At 38.8% G+C, this 16470-nt stretch overlaps 2 protein-coding genes across 5 annotated transcripts in view; one reads left to right on the plus strand and one right to left on the minus strand.

Annotated features, from left to right (window-relative positions):
• Positions 1-2927: 2927 nt before the first annotated feature.
• Positions 2928-15302, minus strand: trhr2 (thyrotropin releasing hormone receptor 2). Its single transcript, XM_057347817.1, has 4 exons — positions 15204-15302; positions 12341-13102; positions 11846-12263; positions 2928-6327 (listed from the first exon to the last, which is right to left on the minus strand). The coding sequence occupies exons 2-4, from the start codon at positions 12724-12726 to the stop codon at positions 5662-5664; spliced, it is 1470 nt and encodes a 489-aa protein (XP_057203800.1). The 5' UTR covers positions 12727-13102; positions 15204-15302; the 3' UTR covers positions 2928-5661.
• A 583-nt stretch (positions 15303-15885) lies between these two features.
• Positions 15886-16470, plus strand: part of zc3h18 (zinc finger CCCH-type containing 18) — a 28878-nt gene continuing 28293 nt past the window's right edge. For 3 of the 4 annotated variants that reach the window (XM_057347816.1, XM_057347813.1, XM_057347815.1), the window contains exon 1: positions 15886-16404. The gene's annotated coding sequence lies outside the window, so the exon portion shown is untranslated. The remainder of the gene's footprint in view (positions 16405-16470) is intronic. The other variant, XM_057347814.1, reaches the window with a different exon arrangement.

Consider the following 16470-nt stretch of genomic DNA (forward strand, 5'->3'; position numbering starts at 1 on the left):
GGGATAAGTTATCAATCTCTTAAAGGTTTCAGAGGAAGAAACATGCGTTTAAAAGCAACAACACGCACCCACACGCCTACACACTTACCAGATATAGACAAAACACTGCTGTTATCACTGGAGTATCATGGCTAAGCAGCCCTGGAATTTTGTGCCCTGCTGAGGCTAGAAAGGACAAATTAAGTGGTGGAATGTCAAGCTCGTTCACACAAGGATGCATGAGAGGACAGTGCTAACAGGGGTGCCTTAGAAACAAATGAGAGCAGTGGGAGTAATAACCATTATGGAATCCCACAGACATCACTACTTTAACTAGCAGAATGATCTCCAATAGACCATATTGAAAATGTGACGTTTTTTCATAGTTAAATCCTGGAAGTGATCAGAAAGTTTATGGATTTTAAATAAAGTTTCAGAACTATTTTTAGGACATGATAAATGTAACAAATTTGTGAGAATTTTTTTTTTAGATTTTCTTGCGGCAACTGAAGATTTTTTTTGTAAACGTTCTCAAATCATGCTGGGACAACATGAATCAGTATAGAGTTTATTGTTCTTGCCAGCTATAATGCATGATATCACACTTAAAGGGCCAGTGCATGAAATTTACATGTGAGGTTGCGGATTGCAACCAACGGCTCACTCAACCGCTCCCCCCTCCTTTTCGAATCACTACGGCAACTGACACAGAACTAGGATGTTGTCACACTTTCACTTAGGAGATAACGTATTTACGACACGCGCTCAGTAGAGCAGTTTGTTCGTTTAGGGCTACTGTAGAAACAACATGGTGAATTCCATGCTGAATTCCACCCGTGTTGTATGTAGATAGAAATAGCTCATTCTAAGGTTATGAAAACATAACGCTTCTTCATTATGTAAGGTCTTTATACACCTCTGAAGACATAGCAAGGTATATTATATTGCATTTCTGTAAATAGATCCTCCAAAAATGTATACACAGCACCTTTCAAAAATTTTAAATCAATGTTTGTCAAATTTAATCTAAATGTATAGCCTATGTAAATTCATTTTGAAAGAAAACTGTAATGCAAGTAACCCTCATTAGTCCCATGCCTTTAATAGAATATACTACTGAAAAAATACTGTTAAACATATTAGTTACGAAGCATATAAACTAAGCAACCAAGACAACTTCTCAAATTCGTCTGACCTTGAAGTTAAACAGTGGCTTTTAGATGTTTAGATTATTGAAAGCTTGATGGGAAGAAAGAGCGTTAATGTTACTGACGTCATTCCATACGTGAGTCACAATGGTTCACTGTAGCAATTGAACCTTTTTAGAGACAGATCAAATTCTTTTATTGATCCCTGATGTCTCGGTGTGTGACTTTTGGCTCAAGAATTCTCGCAGCCGCTGTGTCTCTTTCATTCCTTTTATCCTTTGGCTAAGATTTGATCATTTCAACTGTGTAATGGTTAGCAGAGAGCTTATCCGCACAGTCTGATCTGCCACTAAATCCTGAGCTTTTCTAGAGAACGATACAAGCAATCTGACAGGGCAGCAACTTCAGTGAGAGTGAGAGCATGTGGCACCATGAAATGGTGTCTTTGAAAGAGAAGCATCAAAAAACAAAACCATAAGCTTTCATATCTTGAGTCATCTGTTTTTTTTAGAACTTGTTTGCAAGTTCTTGTATCGATATATGCCAACAGATATATAAGAATTTTAGAATGTATTTCACAAAAACTGAAGAGCTTCACTTGATGTAACAATATAAAACACTTTCTAGTTTTGTGGACTCAAGATCACAGCTCTCTGCTTATTGAAGAGAACGTATTTGTAGTCAACAGTGGCTTTCAGTGATGAAAGGATTCGTTCACGCTCATCTGACATCATCAGTCCAATCTGTGAACTAACGCCATCAGAGATCGAAAAGAAGAGAGAGCTGAAATGAGAGGATGATGGTGATAACCAAATCTGATGAAGCGTTTCTACTTCCCGTTCTGTGGAACCCATCTAATTTTATCTGTCCATCTTTTCCGTCAAGACGACACTTCACCCGCTCACCGCTCGCTGTTGCAGGGCAAAGAGAGAGAAAGAAAAAATAGTCACTCTCGATGACTTTTGATGGTTACTCATAAGTGAGTGATTCATATTAAGAATGTACAAAGAGCGTAAAAAACAATATTCAGCGTTTAGAAGGCACACGGTGCAAAAGTGATGGTCGCTGATGAACAGAGTTCTGTCTGCAACCTCATCTTGTTGAATGACACCTCAGTTTTGAAAAGATGGCTTATCAACACCAGGATTGGCACCACTGCACCTGGACGGAAATCCATTCTCAGGGGCGTCTTATCTTCCCCGGCTACAATCCTCCTCCAATCTAATCACGCAAAAGTGAATTGAAAAAGAATGTAACCTTAGCAACCAGCTGCCAAGTTACCTGCAATGCATCATGCAAGCCATGTTGAGCCAAACATTATCATAAGATCACATTTTTCCTCTTTAGAACTCCTACAAAATGCATCTTGCAAATTAATATGCAAGGGAGAGTGCGTGATGTTCAGAGAGAGGGTTTGTAAAGGGTGGTGACCTTTAAAATTAGAACTGTAAGGCCAAAAGCTCACGCCTCTCCACAGGAACACCAAACTCAGATATGCATTGAATCCATACATTAAAACTGTATGAATGTACGTTGAAAAGAAACAGCTTCAGAACATAAGCTGTTATGTTGAACATATGCTGTGGTTCTACATGTCAAATCGATTCGCTTCAAATATGAGCTAAAGTACAATCTTCTATTTTTGTCATTTGCTTGTAGAATGCTGCGGCAGAAGCTGTTGACGGCTCACGAGTGCATGCTACAGAAAATTACTTGTAAGCAACTGGCATTTTTTCACTTCCTATAGGACATGTGGCAGCATCAACACGACTAAATCAACAACTCATTCAAATTCTGCACTTGTATCCAGCTTTAATTTTCACATTGGAAGCCAGATGAAACCAGCAAGGAAAGAAATGTATATGTGTAATTTTATGATTTGAAAAATAAGCAACAAACTGTACTGAACAGGCTCACAGATCACTGGCACGTTATTGTTTTCAACTTCCAATTAGAATATGAACAAACACAGTTTCAAACCAAAAGCAAATAAGCTTCATATCACAATACTAACACAATATAAACCACAGATTTCAAAACAGATTACATATTCATAGAAGCCAATAGTACGCTTTGGAGGCTCACAAACTAGCAACGTCAAGAAAAGCTTCTGGCATGGAAACAAAGGTTAAAAAAATAGCAGCAATCGGAATAGCAAAGCATTGTGGGATAGAACACATAGGCTAAGCATTATAGGCTACAGGCTAAGCAATATTTGTTGTTTCTACATGGGTGGTTGAAAAATACACCGTACATGTGTCCTATGTTGACACAGTCTCGTGACATTGTCACAAACTGTTGTCCGTGTTCATGGACACGAATTTCCCCCTTTTCTCGTGTCACCCAGCACGACATTTTAATCTAACGTATTTTAATACGCAATATCTTTCAAATTTATAAATATATACCAACGCAATCTGATGGGAATTCATACCTTTTCCTACGATCTGGTTTGTATGTTTTATTATGACTTGACTTTGCCCGTGACATTCGGTTTAGGGGTGGGGTTAGGGTAGCCATTTATCGTGCCACCTCGTGAAACTCGCGTTTTTAGCTAAATTAGCCTTTGCGGCTGTTATTTTAGGGTTTGGGGTGAAAATATGTACGACTTCTTTTAATATCAGGTTATAACCTTTATAATTGTACATACACACATGGTCTGTGTATTAAAAGTCGTGCTGAGTGACATGAAAAAGGCGAAAATCGTGTCCACGAACACAAATCAATTTTCCAAATTTTGTGCCTATGCCACGAACTGCTTTGAGACTGTGTGGGTGTGAAATAGCAAAACTTTAGAAAACAAACTGTTAATAATATTAATTTATATTATTCATATTTACAATATCAGAGAGAGCATAATAGCATAATAAACATTTTCTTTCACATTAACCATTTATTTGTCAACCACCCACATGTCTTTACCATGATGACGTATAAACCCAAAACAATCTAAAATTGAACAGATGTGCTTGTGAAAGAAAAGAAAACTGCAGGGTTCATAGCACAAAAAAGTAATGTCAAATTCAACTGATCTTGAAAATGGTGCAGCAACAACAAAACACTTTCTTGTTTCTTCACCATGTCCTCAGAGAGAGCAGTTAGACTTCATGTCACACAAAAATAACAACACAGGCCTCACATTTCATCTAAAGATAACAGTCAAAACAGTGACAGCGACAAAGAATTTTCATTTATAACAAAAAACCATGCTAATGTTAAGTCTCTATAAACATTTAAAGGCATAAAGCAGCGCTTGCTAAACAACAAAGTTCTTCGAGAATTCCTCTTCGGTCTCACCGCGCTCCGCAGAGAAGAATATGTTCTGCTTTTAGATGATTTATGGTTACGTCTCTGCTCGCTTCAACAGAAAGCATCGGTTCTGCTTGGAAGCTGCTCCCTGCGCTCCACATAAATACATGAAAATAACTACACCTGACAAATAGAAGCCCTACTCTACTCACCTTTACGAGGCCATAAATAGGGTCTTAAAAGCTCAACACTGCTGGGCATATATACAGGGAGTCGAGTGTATTTGAGTTTGTGATGGAACAAATGGCTGGGCATTAACATCTCCAAGCAATATGGCATTCGGCCAGCCAGCTATGGCAAATGTCATAGAAGTGTCATAGAAAAAATTTCAACGAAGAAGTGTGCCTTATGGTTGATGAAAGCATCTGAATGGACCTCATGTCCTAAAGCACCTCTAAATGTTAAAACTCGACGTCTGTGCTTTAAAACCATGGACTGGTAAGATTGATTTATTTTTCATTTGGAAGAGCTTGAAGACCAAAAATAGGTTGTTTAAGCATTTGTGATGAGAGAACACACTAAGGCTAAGAACGCACACAATTAAAAACACAACCCTGTTCAATTATTAAACTGCAAGTGAATTAAATATATAGTTTGTGTGTTCTCGTGTCATCTTTTGATGTGTCATGTTCTACACAGTTCACTTTTGGGTCTTGGGTGTTTTTATTCTTTTAAATAAACGTAGTAAATTCTTTTAAGGGAGACGTGAACACACACAAAAAGTAAGTATTTCTTTTGGCGGTAGAGCGTGATAGAAACATAACTTAATTTAGAGACAAAAGGCGTTGCTTGCCTGGCACGACATAAGAGTTTTTTCTCTCAGGATCTGAGAAGAGATTCAAGCAAATTTAATTAAAAACAGCCGTTAAAACGATCTCATTTGTGTTTTTTTCTTATGGGTGCTTTATGCCTTTTTGTATTTTTAGTCTTGATATCTAAGCAGCAGCAGCAGTACAAACTGTTAATAATATTTTTTATATAGCAGTTCAAATTCAGTGATGTTTTGACCAAACCGAGCAGCCCTCCCATGTGTGTCTCTGAAGAGGAGGCATGTGTTGCTGCGGCTGACTGCCAAATGGTTCCACTTGTAAATTATGAAGCGAGAGTGGCCTTAGTCTCGCCACGTCTACTGCTGAGAGAAGATGACGGCTGCAAGGACACGCATTCCAATTTCTCTTCTTTTCTGTTGGATAGCATGACGTGAAAGTAAATGTTTAGCAGTGATCTACACTTTGCTGTGAATCAGCTCTTGGTCATTCTGATCAGTTTTGGATTCCAACGTCTGCTCTGTGCTGCCCATGTCAGCAACAATATCCTGAATAACCTCGCTTTCCTTTATATTTGTCCCATTGTCGTTAATCTTGCTCACATTCTCAACTGTAGACATCTCTTGGTCTTCTGAGGTTTGGCTTTTATCTGTCGCGGTATCTATGTTACCGTTCAACACATCATTCTTGTTTATGTTTGGATCTACCTTGTTTTTTGCATCATCACTAATTTGCGTTTTGTCGTTCCCAGGTCTGTTTGGTTTATAACCAGGAGAGGCTAAACCAAATTTTTTGGGTGTGTCTCTGGTGCCATTGACGTTATTCCACGATCTGGGGTCTCTTCCCAGGCTGTATCCACTCTGGAGCATGGAGAGCGTCCGCTGATGCCCGTCCTCTCTGTGGCAGCGGTACAGCCCACGGAAGGCCGAACGAAACTTCTGGGACATCAGGTTGTACACCACAGGGTTGATGGCACTGTTGGCATATATGCAGGTCCTGCAGAAGAGCAGGAACCAGGAGTCCAGGTAAGGCGTGCTCACGAAGGAGTTAATGAGCACCAGGGTTCTGTACGGCATCCACAGCAGGGCGAACAACACGACCACCACTGCAAGCATCTTGGTGACCTGAGGAGGCGAGAGGTCAAAAAGACAAAAGTGTCTGTGTGATGGTTTGGTATCATATTTAAAGCAATGGGCTCAACATAAGTTCAGAGGATTTTTTCAGGCATCAATGAGTCAAAATAACAGCAAGCATGTGTCTCTTGTTAACATATTCTTCTACATTTTGTAAACAAATTGTTTTTATAGCATTAAAAAGAAGTTATTGTGAACAGATGTTAAAATGTGCCAATTTAGCCTCAGAATTTTTTCTTTCAATAATATGAATTTTTAATATTTTCTTTTAACAAGTTCCAACATATCTTTAGTGTAGACACACATTGGGCTTGTGTATTTTAAGTAATGATAGATAAAAACTTCCTAATTGCCCAGAAATATCTTAAACTATATCAGTGCCATTGTTTTGCCTCAAGATGCACACGTAATGTATTGTTCTAAGGCATTTTAATAATAGCGACAAAAATAGCTTAATTCAACTAAGGTATAGACCTAAACCGTGTCTGTGAAACAGTTAAATGGCCAGAAGTATGTGGAATCCAAAAAACAAACCCCCCAAAAATCAGATAGAGTTGGTTCTTCCTAAAAGCTACTGCTCTTCTGGGAAGGCTTTGTACTAGATGCTGGAACATGGATACAAGGATTTGCTTTCCTACAGACATAAAAAGCAGTAAGGTTAAACACTCATGTGGGGCAATGTGATCTGTCTCACAGTCAAGTTCAGAGTAACCCTAAAAGGGATAGTTTACCCAAAAATGAAAATTCCGTCATTTACTCACCCTCTTGTCATTTCAAACCTGTAATGGCGATACCCATTCAATTCTATTGTATGGACACAAAACCAATGCAAGTCAATGGCTACCACCATTGTTCGGTTACCAACATTCTTCAAAATATGTTCTTTTGTATTCTGCAGAAGAAAGAGAGTCATACAGGTTAGAAAAAACAAGAGGGTGAGTAATTCAACGGTCAGGTCTCAGCATTTTGTAAACCACTTCCACACCAGACTCATTAAATTATTTCTTTATGGACCTTGTTTTGTGCACAGGTTCATTATAATGCTGTAACAGAAAAGGGCATTTCACCAATCTGTTGCCATAAAGTTGAAAGCAAACAGTTCTCTAGAATGTCACTGGAATTAAGGGGCCTAGTCAACTTGTTCATTAAAAGACGATTTCCACTTCTAGTACTACTGTATGTGAATTTGAAGAAAAATAAAAGATGACAATACCTCCTCCATTTATTCTTAATAAAAATAGAACTTTCTCTTGGTTTTAAATATGGCAGACTTTTTATTTTAAAGTAAGGGAAATAAATGATTTGCATAATTTTATTATGACGCCATCTTTTTGTTGATCATTTTTCCATAACATCAAATTATGACTTATTGTAATTTCATTGACCAAATTATATTTCTTGTAAGTCACTTTGGATAAAAGCATTTGATAAATGAATAAATGTAAGCGTATCTTACAAAGAAGTGCATACATTTAAGAGTACTGCGTTAAAAATGCAGCAGTCTGTGTCCTGACAACAAGGGGGCAGTATAGAGAGTTTTTCTTAAAAGTCAAATTAATCAGTCAGAAAAAAACTGATAATTCCCTGTGAGAAGGATGAAATAAATTTGCAATCTATCCTTTCAAGAACACAATACTGGCTTCCACTGAGTCTCCTTACCTATTTCAAGTGACAAATAACTACTAAAAATAGTCTCATTTACATACACACTGGGGGCGTCCGCTGGGGTTAGCACATTCTTATTGTCCCATGCTAGAGATAGACGGCCGAGGATGGAGACCTTCAATAATAATGACAAAATTGTCTGCAAAACAATGCGTGTAATTGAAGCAGTGTGAGGCTGGGAGGAGCTCTATTAATTAAAGCAGAAGATAATGACTGCATGACTGATGCTGACTATTTGAATATGCATTTTAAATATCTGGTTATTGTGATTCCTTATCAATAGAAAACAAGGTCTTAACACAGCCAAACAAAGGCGTCTGTTACTCACGATTAGGTTCAATGAAGGGGGGCTCTACTGTAATGATGACTTTATCAGATTCCTATGAGATAACTTCACTCAGACACCAGAGTTGCACAGGCGTCTTGAATCGTATTGAACTTTACAAAATATTCTGATGAAGTGATCAAAGGCTTGGAGGTGCGGTGCAATGGAGGTACAAAAGAGAGCCGCTCTTGTAACCTCAAAGAGCATAATCTTCCTGAGTATTAAGCATACTTGACTGAACATCACAAATCATATTATGCAAATATTCTGCTCAAGTGAGGCCCACTTGAATCTTCAAGATTTTGATCTGAGGCGTGCCGCGTGCGGCGTGCATGAGTGTCTGCGCACACACATAAGCGCACTCACTGTGAGGACAAGGACACGTATGGTCACGTGAATGGCATGAGTTTCGCATTGAAAAGTATACCCTCAAACTTTCAAACCATATAAAGTTTGATATGTTTGATATACACTCACCTAAAGGATTATTAGGAACACCATACTAATACGGTGTTTGACCCCCTTTCGCCTTCAGAACTGCCTTAATTCTACGTGGCATTGATTCAACAAGGTGCTGAAAGCATTCTTTAGAAATGTTGGCCCATATTGATAGGATAGCATCTTGCAGTTGATGGAGATTTGTGGGATGCACATCCAGGGCACGAAGCTCCCGTTCCACCACATCCCAAAGATGTTCTATCGGGTTGAGATCTGGTGACTGTGGGGGCCATTCTAGTACAGTGAACTCATTGTCATGTTCAAGAAACCAATTTGAAATGATTCGAGCTTTGTGACATGGTGCATTATCCTGCTGGAAGTAGCCATTAGAGGATGGGTACATGGTGGTCATAAAGGGATGGACATGGTCAGAAACAATGCTCAGGTAGGCCGTGGCATTTAAACGATGCCCAATTGGCACTAAGGGGCCTAAAGTGTGCCAAGAAAACATCCCCCACACCATTACACCACCACCACCAGCCTGCACAGTGGTAACAAGGCATGATGGATCCATGTTCTCATTCTGTTTACGCCAAATTCTGACTCTACCATTTGAATGTCTCAACAGAAATCGAGACTCATCAGACCAGGCAACATTTTTCCAGTCTTCAACTGTCCAATTTTGGTGAGCTCGTGCAAATTGTAGCCTCTTTTTCCTATTTGTAGTGGAGATGAGTGGTACCCGGTGGGGTCTTCTGCTGTTGTAGCCCATCTGCCTCAAGGTTGTGCGTGTTGTGGCTTCACAAATGCTTTGCTGCATACCTCGGTTGTAACGAGTGGTTATTTCAGTCAAAGTTGCTCTTCTATCAGCTTGAATCAGTCGGCCCATTCTCCTCTGACCTCTAGCATCAACAAGGCATTTTCGCCCACAGGACTGCCGCATACTGGATGTTTTTCCCTTTTCACACCATTCTTTGTAAACCCTAGAAATGGTTGTGCGTGAAAATCCCAGTAACTGAGCAGATTGTGAAATACTCAGACCGGCCCGTCTGGCACCAACAACCATGCCACGCTCAAAATTGCTTAAATCACCTTTCTTTCCCATTCTGACATTCAGTTTGGAGTTCAGGAGATTGTCTTGACCAGGACCACACCCCTAAATGCATTGAAGCAACTGCCATGTGATTGGTTGATTAGATAATTGCATTAATGAGAAATTGAACAGGTGTTCCTAATAATCCTTTAGGTGAGTGTAAACTACATTTTCGCTATATAATTTAGGTTACAATGTATACTCTGCAAACATAGACAACACTGTCCAGAAGCACTTCCTCTTTCAGTCTTGAAAGATGTTCATTTAACTAATTCAGTTCTAAATGTTCTGTTGGTTGTATTTATTTATTGTGTTTTGTTTGTGTAGTGTCAAAAAAACTGAAAAACTAAAGGCTTCTGAACCATTGTCTAAACTCTCTTACAGCGATTGTTATAGAATCAGAATCAGAATCAGAATCAGAAGAGCTTTATTGCCAAGTGTGCTTGCACACCACACAGGAATTTCTTTGGGTTGGAAGCTTCTAGTACAGACATTCAACACAATGACAATACAATATAATACGATTTACAGTCTAAAAGATTCTAAATTGTGCATATATAAAATAAGACTATTTTACAGAAAATGGGGATAAAACATATAAGAGACATTGTACAGGGTAGTATATAGTAGAATAAACATATTAACAGATTGTATGTACACTTGTGCAAATGGATAATTTAGTAAGTAGAGGTAGTGTTATATACATGTATACATAAATGTAGATATTAATAAAGCACTTAGTGCACACTATAGGAGTAGTGGAAGTGGAATATTGCTCTTAAGGAGCAGTTATCTGTTTAGGAGGGAGATTGCCTGGGGGAAGAAGCTGCTTCTGTGTCTGGAAGTCCTGGTGTTTGGTGCTCTAAAGCGCCGGCCAGAGGGCAGCAGATCAAAGAGTTTGTGTGCTGGGTGTGTGGCGTCAATGATGATTTTTCTTGCCCTGTTTTCCACTGTTTTCCCTGTTTTTTATAGAACTATACGTTCCCCAAAGAACCATTTACTAAATGTTCTGACATAAGAAAAATTGAGCAATTGGTCACTATTGTCTATTTACAATTTGAATGCCGTTTTAGCTGTTCTGCAGTTTGCTTAAAGCTGGTGTGTTGTGTTATTTAATGTAACTTTAGATAAAGTACAGCATGTCACGGTGCACAGTCAGTATCTATATTTTTATCAGTACTTGAAGAAGGTCTCCACAAGCAATCAAATCGTAAATATATGGATATTTATATCTTCTAAATACATGGCATGACGTCTGCCTCTCATTTTCTCATGGCATGCACAGATCATATCTCTAACATCTATAATCTGCAGCGGTGGTGGTAATGTAACAACAAAGAGAAGGTCAAAATAACAGAAAAGATGTTCTGTATTTTTTCAGACCTCGAATACTGCAAAGAAAACTTCAAATTCACTTATAAGCAATACAACAGTAATTATTGTACATGTATTTAGAAAAGGTTACAAATTATTTTTATAGGTTCATTCACACAGGTGTGAAGGTTAGGTTGGTGTTCTGAGATATAAAGCAGATGGTCAATTCGGTTTACAAACCATTGTAAAATAACCATGAATGTGATCGCATGTTCTATATCAATGTGCTGCGTTGCTTGGCAACCGCGAAAGTCCAGGGTTAGGATAATGAACTTGAAATGTGGTAAAATAAATAAAAAATTACAGAATGTGAAACAAACCAGGCTGATTATCTAAATTTCACCAATTAAACATTTTCGCTTTGCAGCAGTTTGGTAACTTCCTGAGAAACATATCAACACACTCTTCTAAATACAAACTGACATTTAATAGTGTGAAACTTAACTCCCGTAGAAAGAAAGCACTGACCTTTCAAAAAACAAATATGAGATAATGATGATCAAGCACGGTACAGGAGAGCAGAGCTGCCCCGCGTTTGCCCTCCACTGCAATCTCGGTGGATATTAAAATGCAGAATTAATTGTCTAAACGCAAGCATGCACAAACACACCCACCTGCTTCCGGGAGGAGACCGCGCTCTTCGGGCGTCCTTGGCGGCCTGCTTTACCGGCGTCTGCTGGATCTTTGCAGCTCCTCCTGAGAGTGGGTGCAGTTACGGTGCCCGAGTCTGGTGGGTGGGGAAGAGGGTTCAGATAAAGAATCCGGGCGATCAGACCGTAAAGGGCAATGGCCAGAAGTAGTGGGATGACGTAAAAGATGGTAAAGTCGATAAGGTAGATGGGTAGGTAGAGGTCTCGAGAGACACGGTAACCACACTGCACACGCCCGTCTGGGTTCACCTGGATGTCCACTAGAAAGAGCCAAAGCATGCAGTAGACACAGGTGAAGATCCACACTCCGGCAATGATGCGTTTGGCTCGAGATACTGTACAGACAGTTTGTGCTCTCATTGGGTGACATATGGCGATGTACCTGAGGAAGCGGGTAAAAAAACACCTTATAAGTCACAAAGGCCATAATATTCAAAACGAATAAAAAAAGTATTTTACCTTTCTACAGTGAAGGCTGTGATCGAACAGGAGGATGCATTAATGCCAAGGTACTGAAAGTAGGTGATGCCCAAGCACCCAGCGTGCCCAAACACCCAGGTGGCCATCAGGCTCTCCGAGATGTTCGGCAAACCCGCAGCCACAAGAACCATCAGGTCTGCCACCGCCAAGCTCACCAGATAGCAGTTGGTGGGTGTACGCATATGTCGGGTGGTAAGAACCACCAGCACAACCATGATGTTTCCCACAATTCCCACCCCACAGACCAGCAACACCAGGAACACAGAGACTGTTTTGTACTCCAGGGACTCCGAAACGGCATCCCCGGGTCCCACCAGGGAGATGTTGGTGGGGGTGTCCATTCTGGAGCTCACATTTTCTTGCATGATTAGTGTTCTTGATGTGTGTATGACTCTTTACATATGCGTGTTAAATCTGAAGCTGAACACAATAACAGGCAGGCACAGAAGAAAGAAACAAGCTGGTGGAGAATTAAAAGAACATGGACTGATGTTCAAAAGAATTATCTATTCTGTTCCAGCTTCTATTGACGGTCTTTTCTCTTATTACGTATGTTGTTTAATTTTCTTGGCTTTGACTTTAAAATTATGTTCCTCTGCAGCCCGCAACCCATTATTTCTTCAGTGTTGAATTGTAAGCGTATCTTTCCATTAAAGGCGTCTCGTTTAAATCCAGAGGGTAATTTTTCCTGTAGTGTCTTTTTTTCTCCTGTTAATACAATCGACCGTCCAATTGATCAGCCTGTAATAAAGATTGCAGTAGTCAGCAGAGAAAGTGCAAGTCTCAGTCACTGTTAAAAGGATTTAATAGGCTTGTGTTAATTGCTAAATAATTGCACAATGGTCCATTTCATCTGGCATAAGAGATAAGATGGGAAACAGGTACATGGAGTATGGAGCATCACAGATTAAAATAGCATAAACTCCCTGTTTTATCTCATTACAAATATTCCCGTAACACATGCTTTAGTCAGGGTTTAGGACAATTCCTTCGAACATTATTGAGACAGGATGAGCAGCTTCTAATTATTCAAATGAGGCATTTTAGTGGTGTGGGGTGATAAGTAGGTAAAATCGCAGAAAGCCTTAAAGCCATACAGCTGCTGTGGCAAATGGCACATATAATAACCAAAGGATATATATATCTCAAACATGACTCCTATAATGCTTTTCTCCACATTCAGTGATCTAAAAAACATTTACAAACTTCTATATGTGGTGGTGTATATTGCACAGTAAGTGGACTAAAAATTTTTTGAGCAAATTCTAGTCTGAGAATAATGCTTTAGGATTTTAGATTCCATTAAAGCCTCTAAATAGGAACGATTAGGTGCTTGAACAATTCTGGATATCTGTTGCTCTTTTCAGCCATCTCTTTGGATTATAAATAAGACTACACAGCCTCTCTGTGGCTTCCCTAATAAATTGAGGTGGACACGATGTGCAAAGTAATTTAACTCGATATCTCGATAACCCAGCATTGCACAAACTGCTCGGACTTCACCTTACTATTTCATATTCTAATACTCTGGCAATGCTGACACTAAACAAGAACAATGTATTGAATGTGTATTCACAGGTGTGCGTTATTCACAGGGTAGTCTGCCGCACATAAAATGAACATGTATGATTTCTATTCAGTATAAAACGAGGCATAATAATAATAATTATAATTATTTTATAGATTATAAAATAGGCATTTTATAGATTATAGATGATTATAGATGGAGAGCTGTTCTTTTCTTGATTTTGAGATGTTCACTAATGGTGACATTTAGGTGTGCTGCTATGAACCAGGCTGTCATTCACAGTGTTTAGCTCTATAATTGACTGAATCACCACCAGAATCATAAATCAGTTTAAAGCACTCTTGGGGCAAACAGTAGCCTATGGCTTTACTTCAAAACCCTGTGAGCTGCCCTTTTGTATACAACAGTTTTGGGGCATCACGTGGGCGTTCTGAACCCCTGCTCCACAATATGTGATGTCCATTAATGCTGTCTAGGAAGGCAGCTCACTAGGTTTTGACAGAAAAAATCTTGATGTGAGAGTCACGGTCTCTCATATATTTGTGCCTGAACAGAAAACCAAATGTCTTATTAACACGGAATTTGTGGAAATAATTATAATGCGTATTTTGCATGGTAGGGCATATCATTTTCTACAATTTTGCAGCTCGAAGTTGATGTGAACCTGAAAATTCCAATCTCTAAATCAATTCTAAAAATGTGTTTATTATATTTAATTATATATAATAAACAGTTTATAAAATATGCAATATCCCAAATATAAATCCCTTACGAAAATTAACCATGTTTTGTTTTTGTGGTACAAGTGTAGTAACCATGGTTTTTTGGTGCATTGATTACTTAGGGCAAAACCATGGTTTTACTACAGTAACCATCAGTAAACGATGGTTACTTTTGTGATGGTTATTTTGTGATAACCATTGTTTTACTACAGTAACCATGTTTTTTGGTTTTAACTGTAGTAAAACCATGGTTTTTCAATTTTAATTGTAGTAAAACCATGGTAAATTTTCGTAAGGGATAGCCTACAAAACGAATCAGCAAAAGAATCGCTTCATATATTGCAAACACATAGGCTACAGAGTTCAGAAACATCAAAGAAACATGTTCTTCAGTCTAATAAATCGTAAAATACATCAGTCTTGGAAAATACAATGCAAACGAAATTGTTACAAATTGTATTGTACACATCACTTATTCACAATTGTCTTTAAATACTACAGAATGTTAAATTGAGTTACATAAAGAAAACCACCCGAAATGTATGCAATATGTTATGGCAAATAAAAGTGTAAGAATTAAAGCGTCTCCTACCAGACATAATTCTTGTTGTGTGAAATCGATGCACTCAAAAACACCAAAAGCAGTCTCGGCAGTAAACCCCAGATCAAAACAGAATGCAGTGATGTGAAGTATTTGACATGACTGATCTTGTACAGAAGCGCTAAATGCAAATGCACACTTTTAACTGCAAGTCCTTTCAATTGCAGGTCCTTTCGTTACAATAGCTCCCCTTAGTGGAGAAGGTTAATGGAAATTCGCAACTATAGTTTGAACCATCTTGTATGATGCTGTTAAATGTAATATTCTTACACAAACACATACTACTCTTTTACGAGTGATAGAAAATCATAAAAAAAACCATTAACCGTACTGTACAGACAACAATGTTGCATGCTGTAGTCAGCTGTTACTGTTAGAATGAGGACATATTATATATTTTATTATACATATTATATATTGTAAATAACTATATATAATCAAACTTAAATAAAACACGTGCATTTTATTTGTTTTTATAACTTTACGCTGTGGAATAAACTGTGCATTTAAAAAGTGCCCAGAAACAATTATAATGATCTATTCTACGTCATTTTATTTGTGAAAAGCACAAGCCTTGTACTGACAGAAAAGAATAAAATCAAATAGAGCACATATAAAACTATTAAAATGTGAGAGTTTTCCAATCCTGTCACTCTGCAGCAGATGTCGCGCTTTGATGACGTCCGGGTAATGGCCGCCCTCGCTGTGCCGTGCAGGGTTTATGAATTTCTCCGGTAAAGAAAATTAAAAACCCCGACAAATCGTTCATTGTTTGAACGCAGTCACCTTGAAGCGAGAGACCGGGTGACTCCCTACACCGAGACCCTGTCTTTAAAGACGCTGTGCTTTGAAAGGTGACCGAATGTGTTTAATTCGCGATCTCCGTGTTTTGTAGGAGGGAGAGCTTATTGTTGCATGATGCGTTAGACAGCGTGCATCGAAGCAACAGTGCGACGCTTTAACCGGTTATTTTAGAGTCTTACGTTCTCGCGTGGGCTGTTTAAAGTTACGTTTCGATGTTTACGACGCGCGATCGTGTGGGAAATGTCCGAAATTACGTCGTCGTCTAGCGAGCGCGCAGGATTCAGGCCTGTTAGCCGCATCGCCATCAACGAGCTGTCCCGTTAAAGATAAAGCGGCTAATAAGACATGTGTCGCCCTCACATGAATCCATTGCCTTAAATCTGAGAAGGTAAACATGTTCCGTATGATTCAGTGACTGGAGTTTGTGAAATATGGTAAAATTGGTCAAGTTTTA

This window comes from Triplophysa rosa, linkage group LG12 (genome assembly GCF_024868665.1).
Source record: "Triplophysa rosa linkage group LG12, Trosa_1v2, whole genome shotgun sequence".
NCBI lineage: Eukaryota > Metazoa > Chordata > Actinopteri > Cypriniformes > Nemacheilidae > Triplophysa > Triplophysa rosa.

Excerpts from the sequence above, each read along its gene's own strand:
- trhr2 (XM_057347817.1), bottom strand. The coding sequence starts at position 12,726 with ATGCAAGAAAATGTGAGCTCCAGAATGGACACCCCCACCAACATCTCC. Across the intron at positions 12,264-12,340 it reads ACAGCCTTCACTGTAGAAAG|GTACATCGCCATATGTCACC; the intron begins GTAAAATACTTT and ends CCGCTTCCTCAG. Across the intron at positions 6,328-11,845 it reads CGGTCTCCTCCCGGAAGCAG|GTCACCAAGATGCTTGCAGT; the intron begins GTGGGTGTGTTT and ends TCGCCTCCTCAG.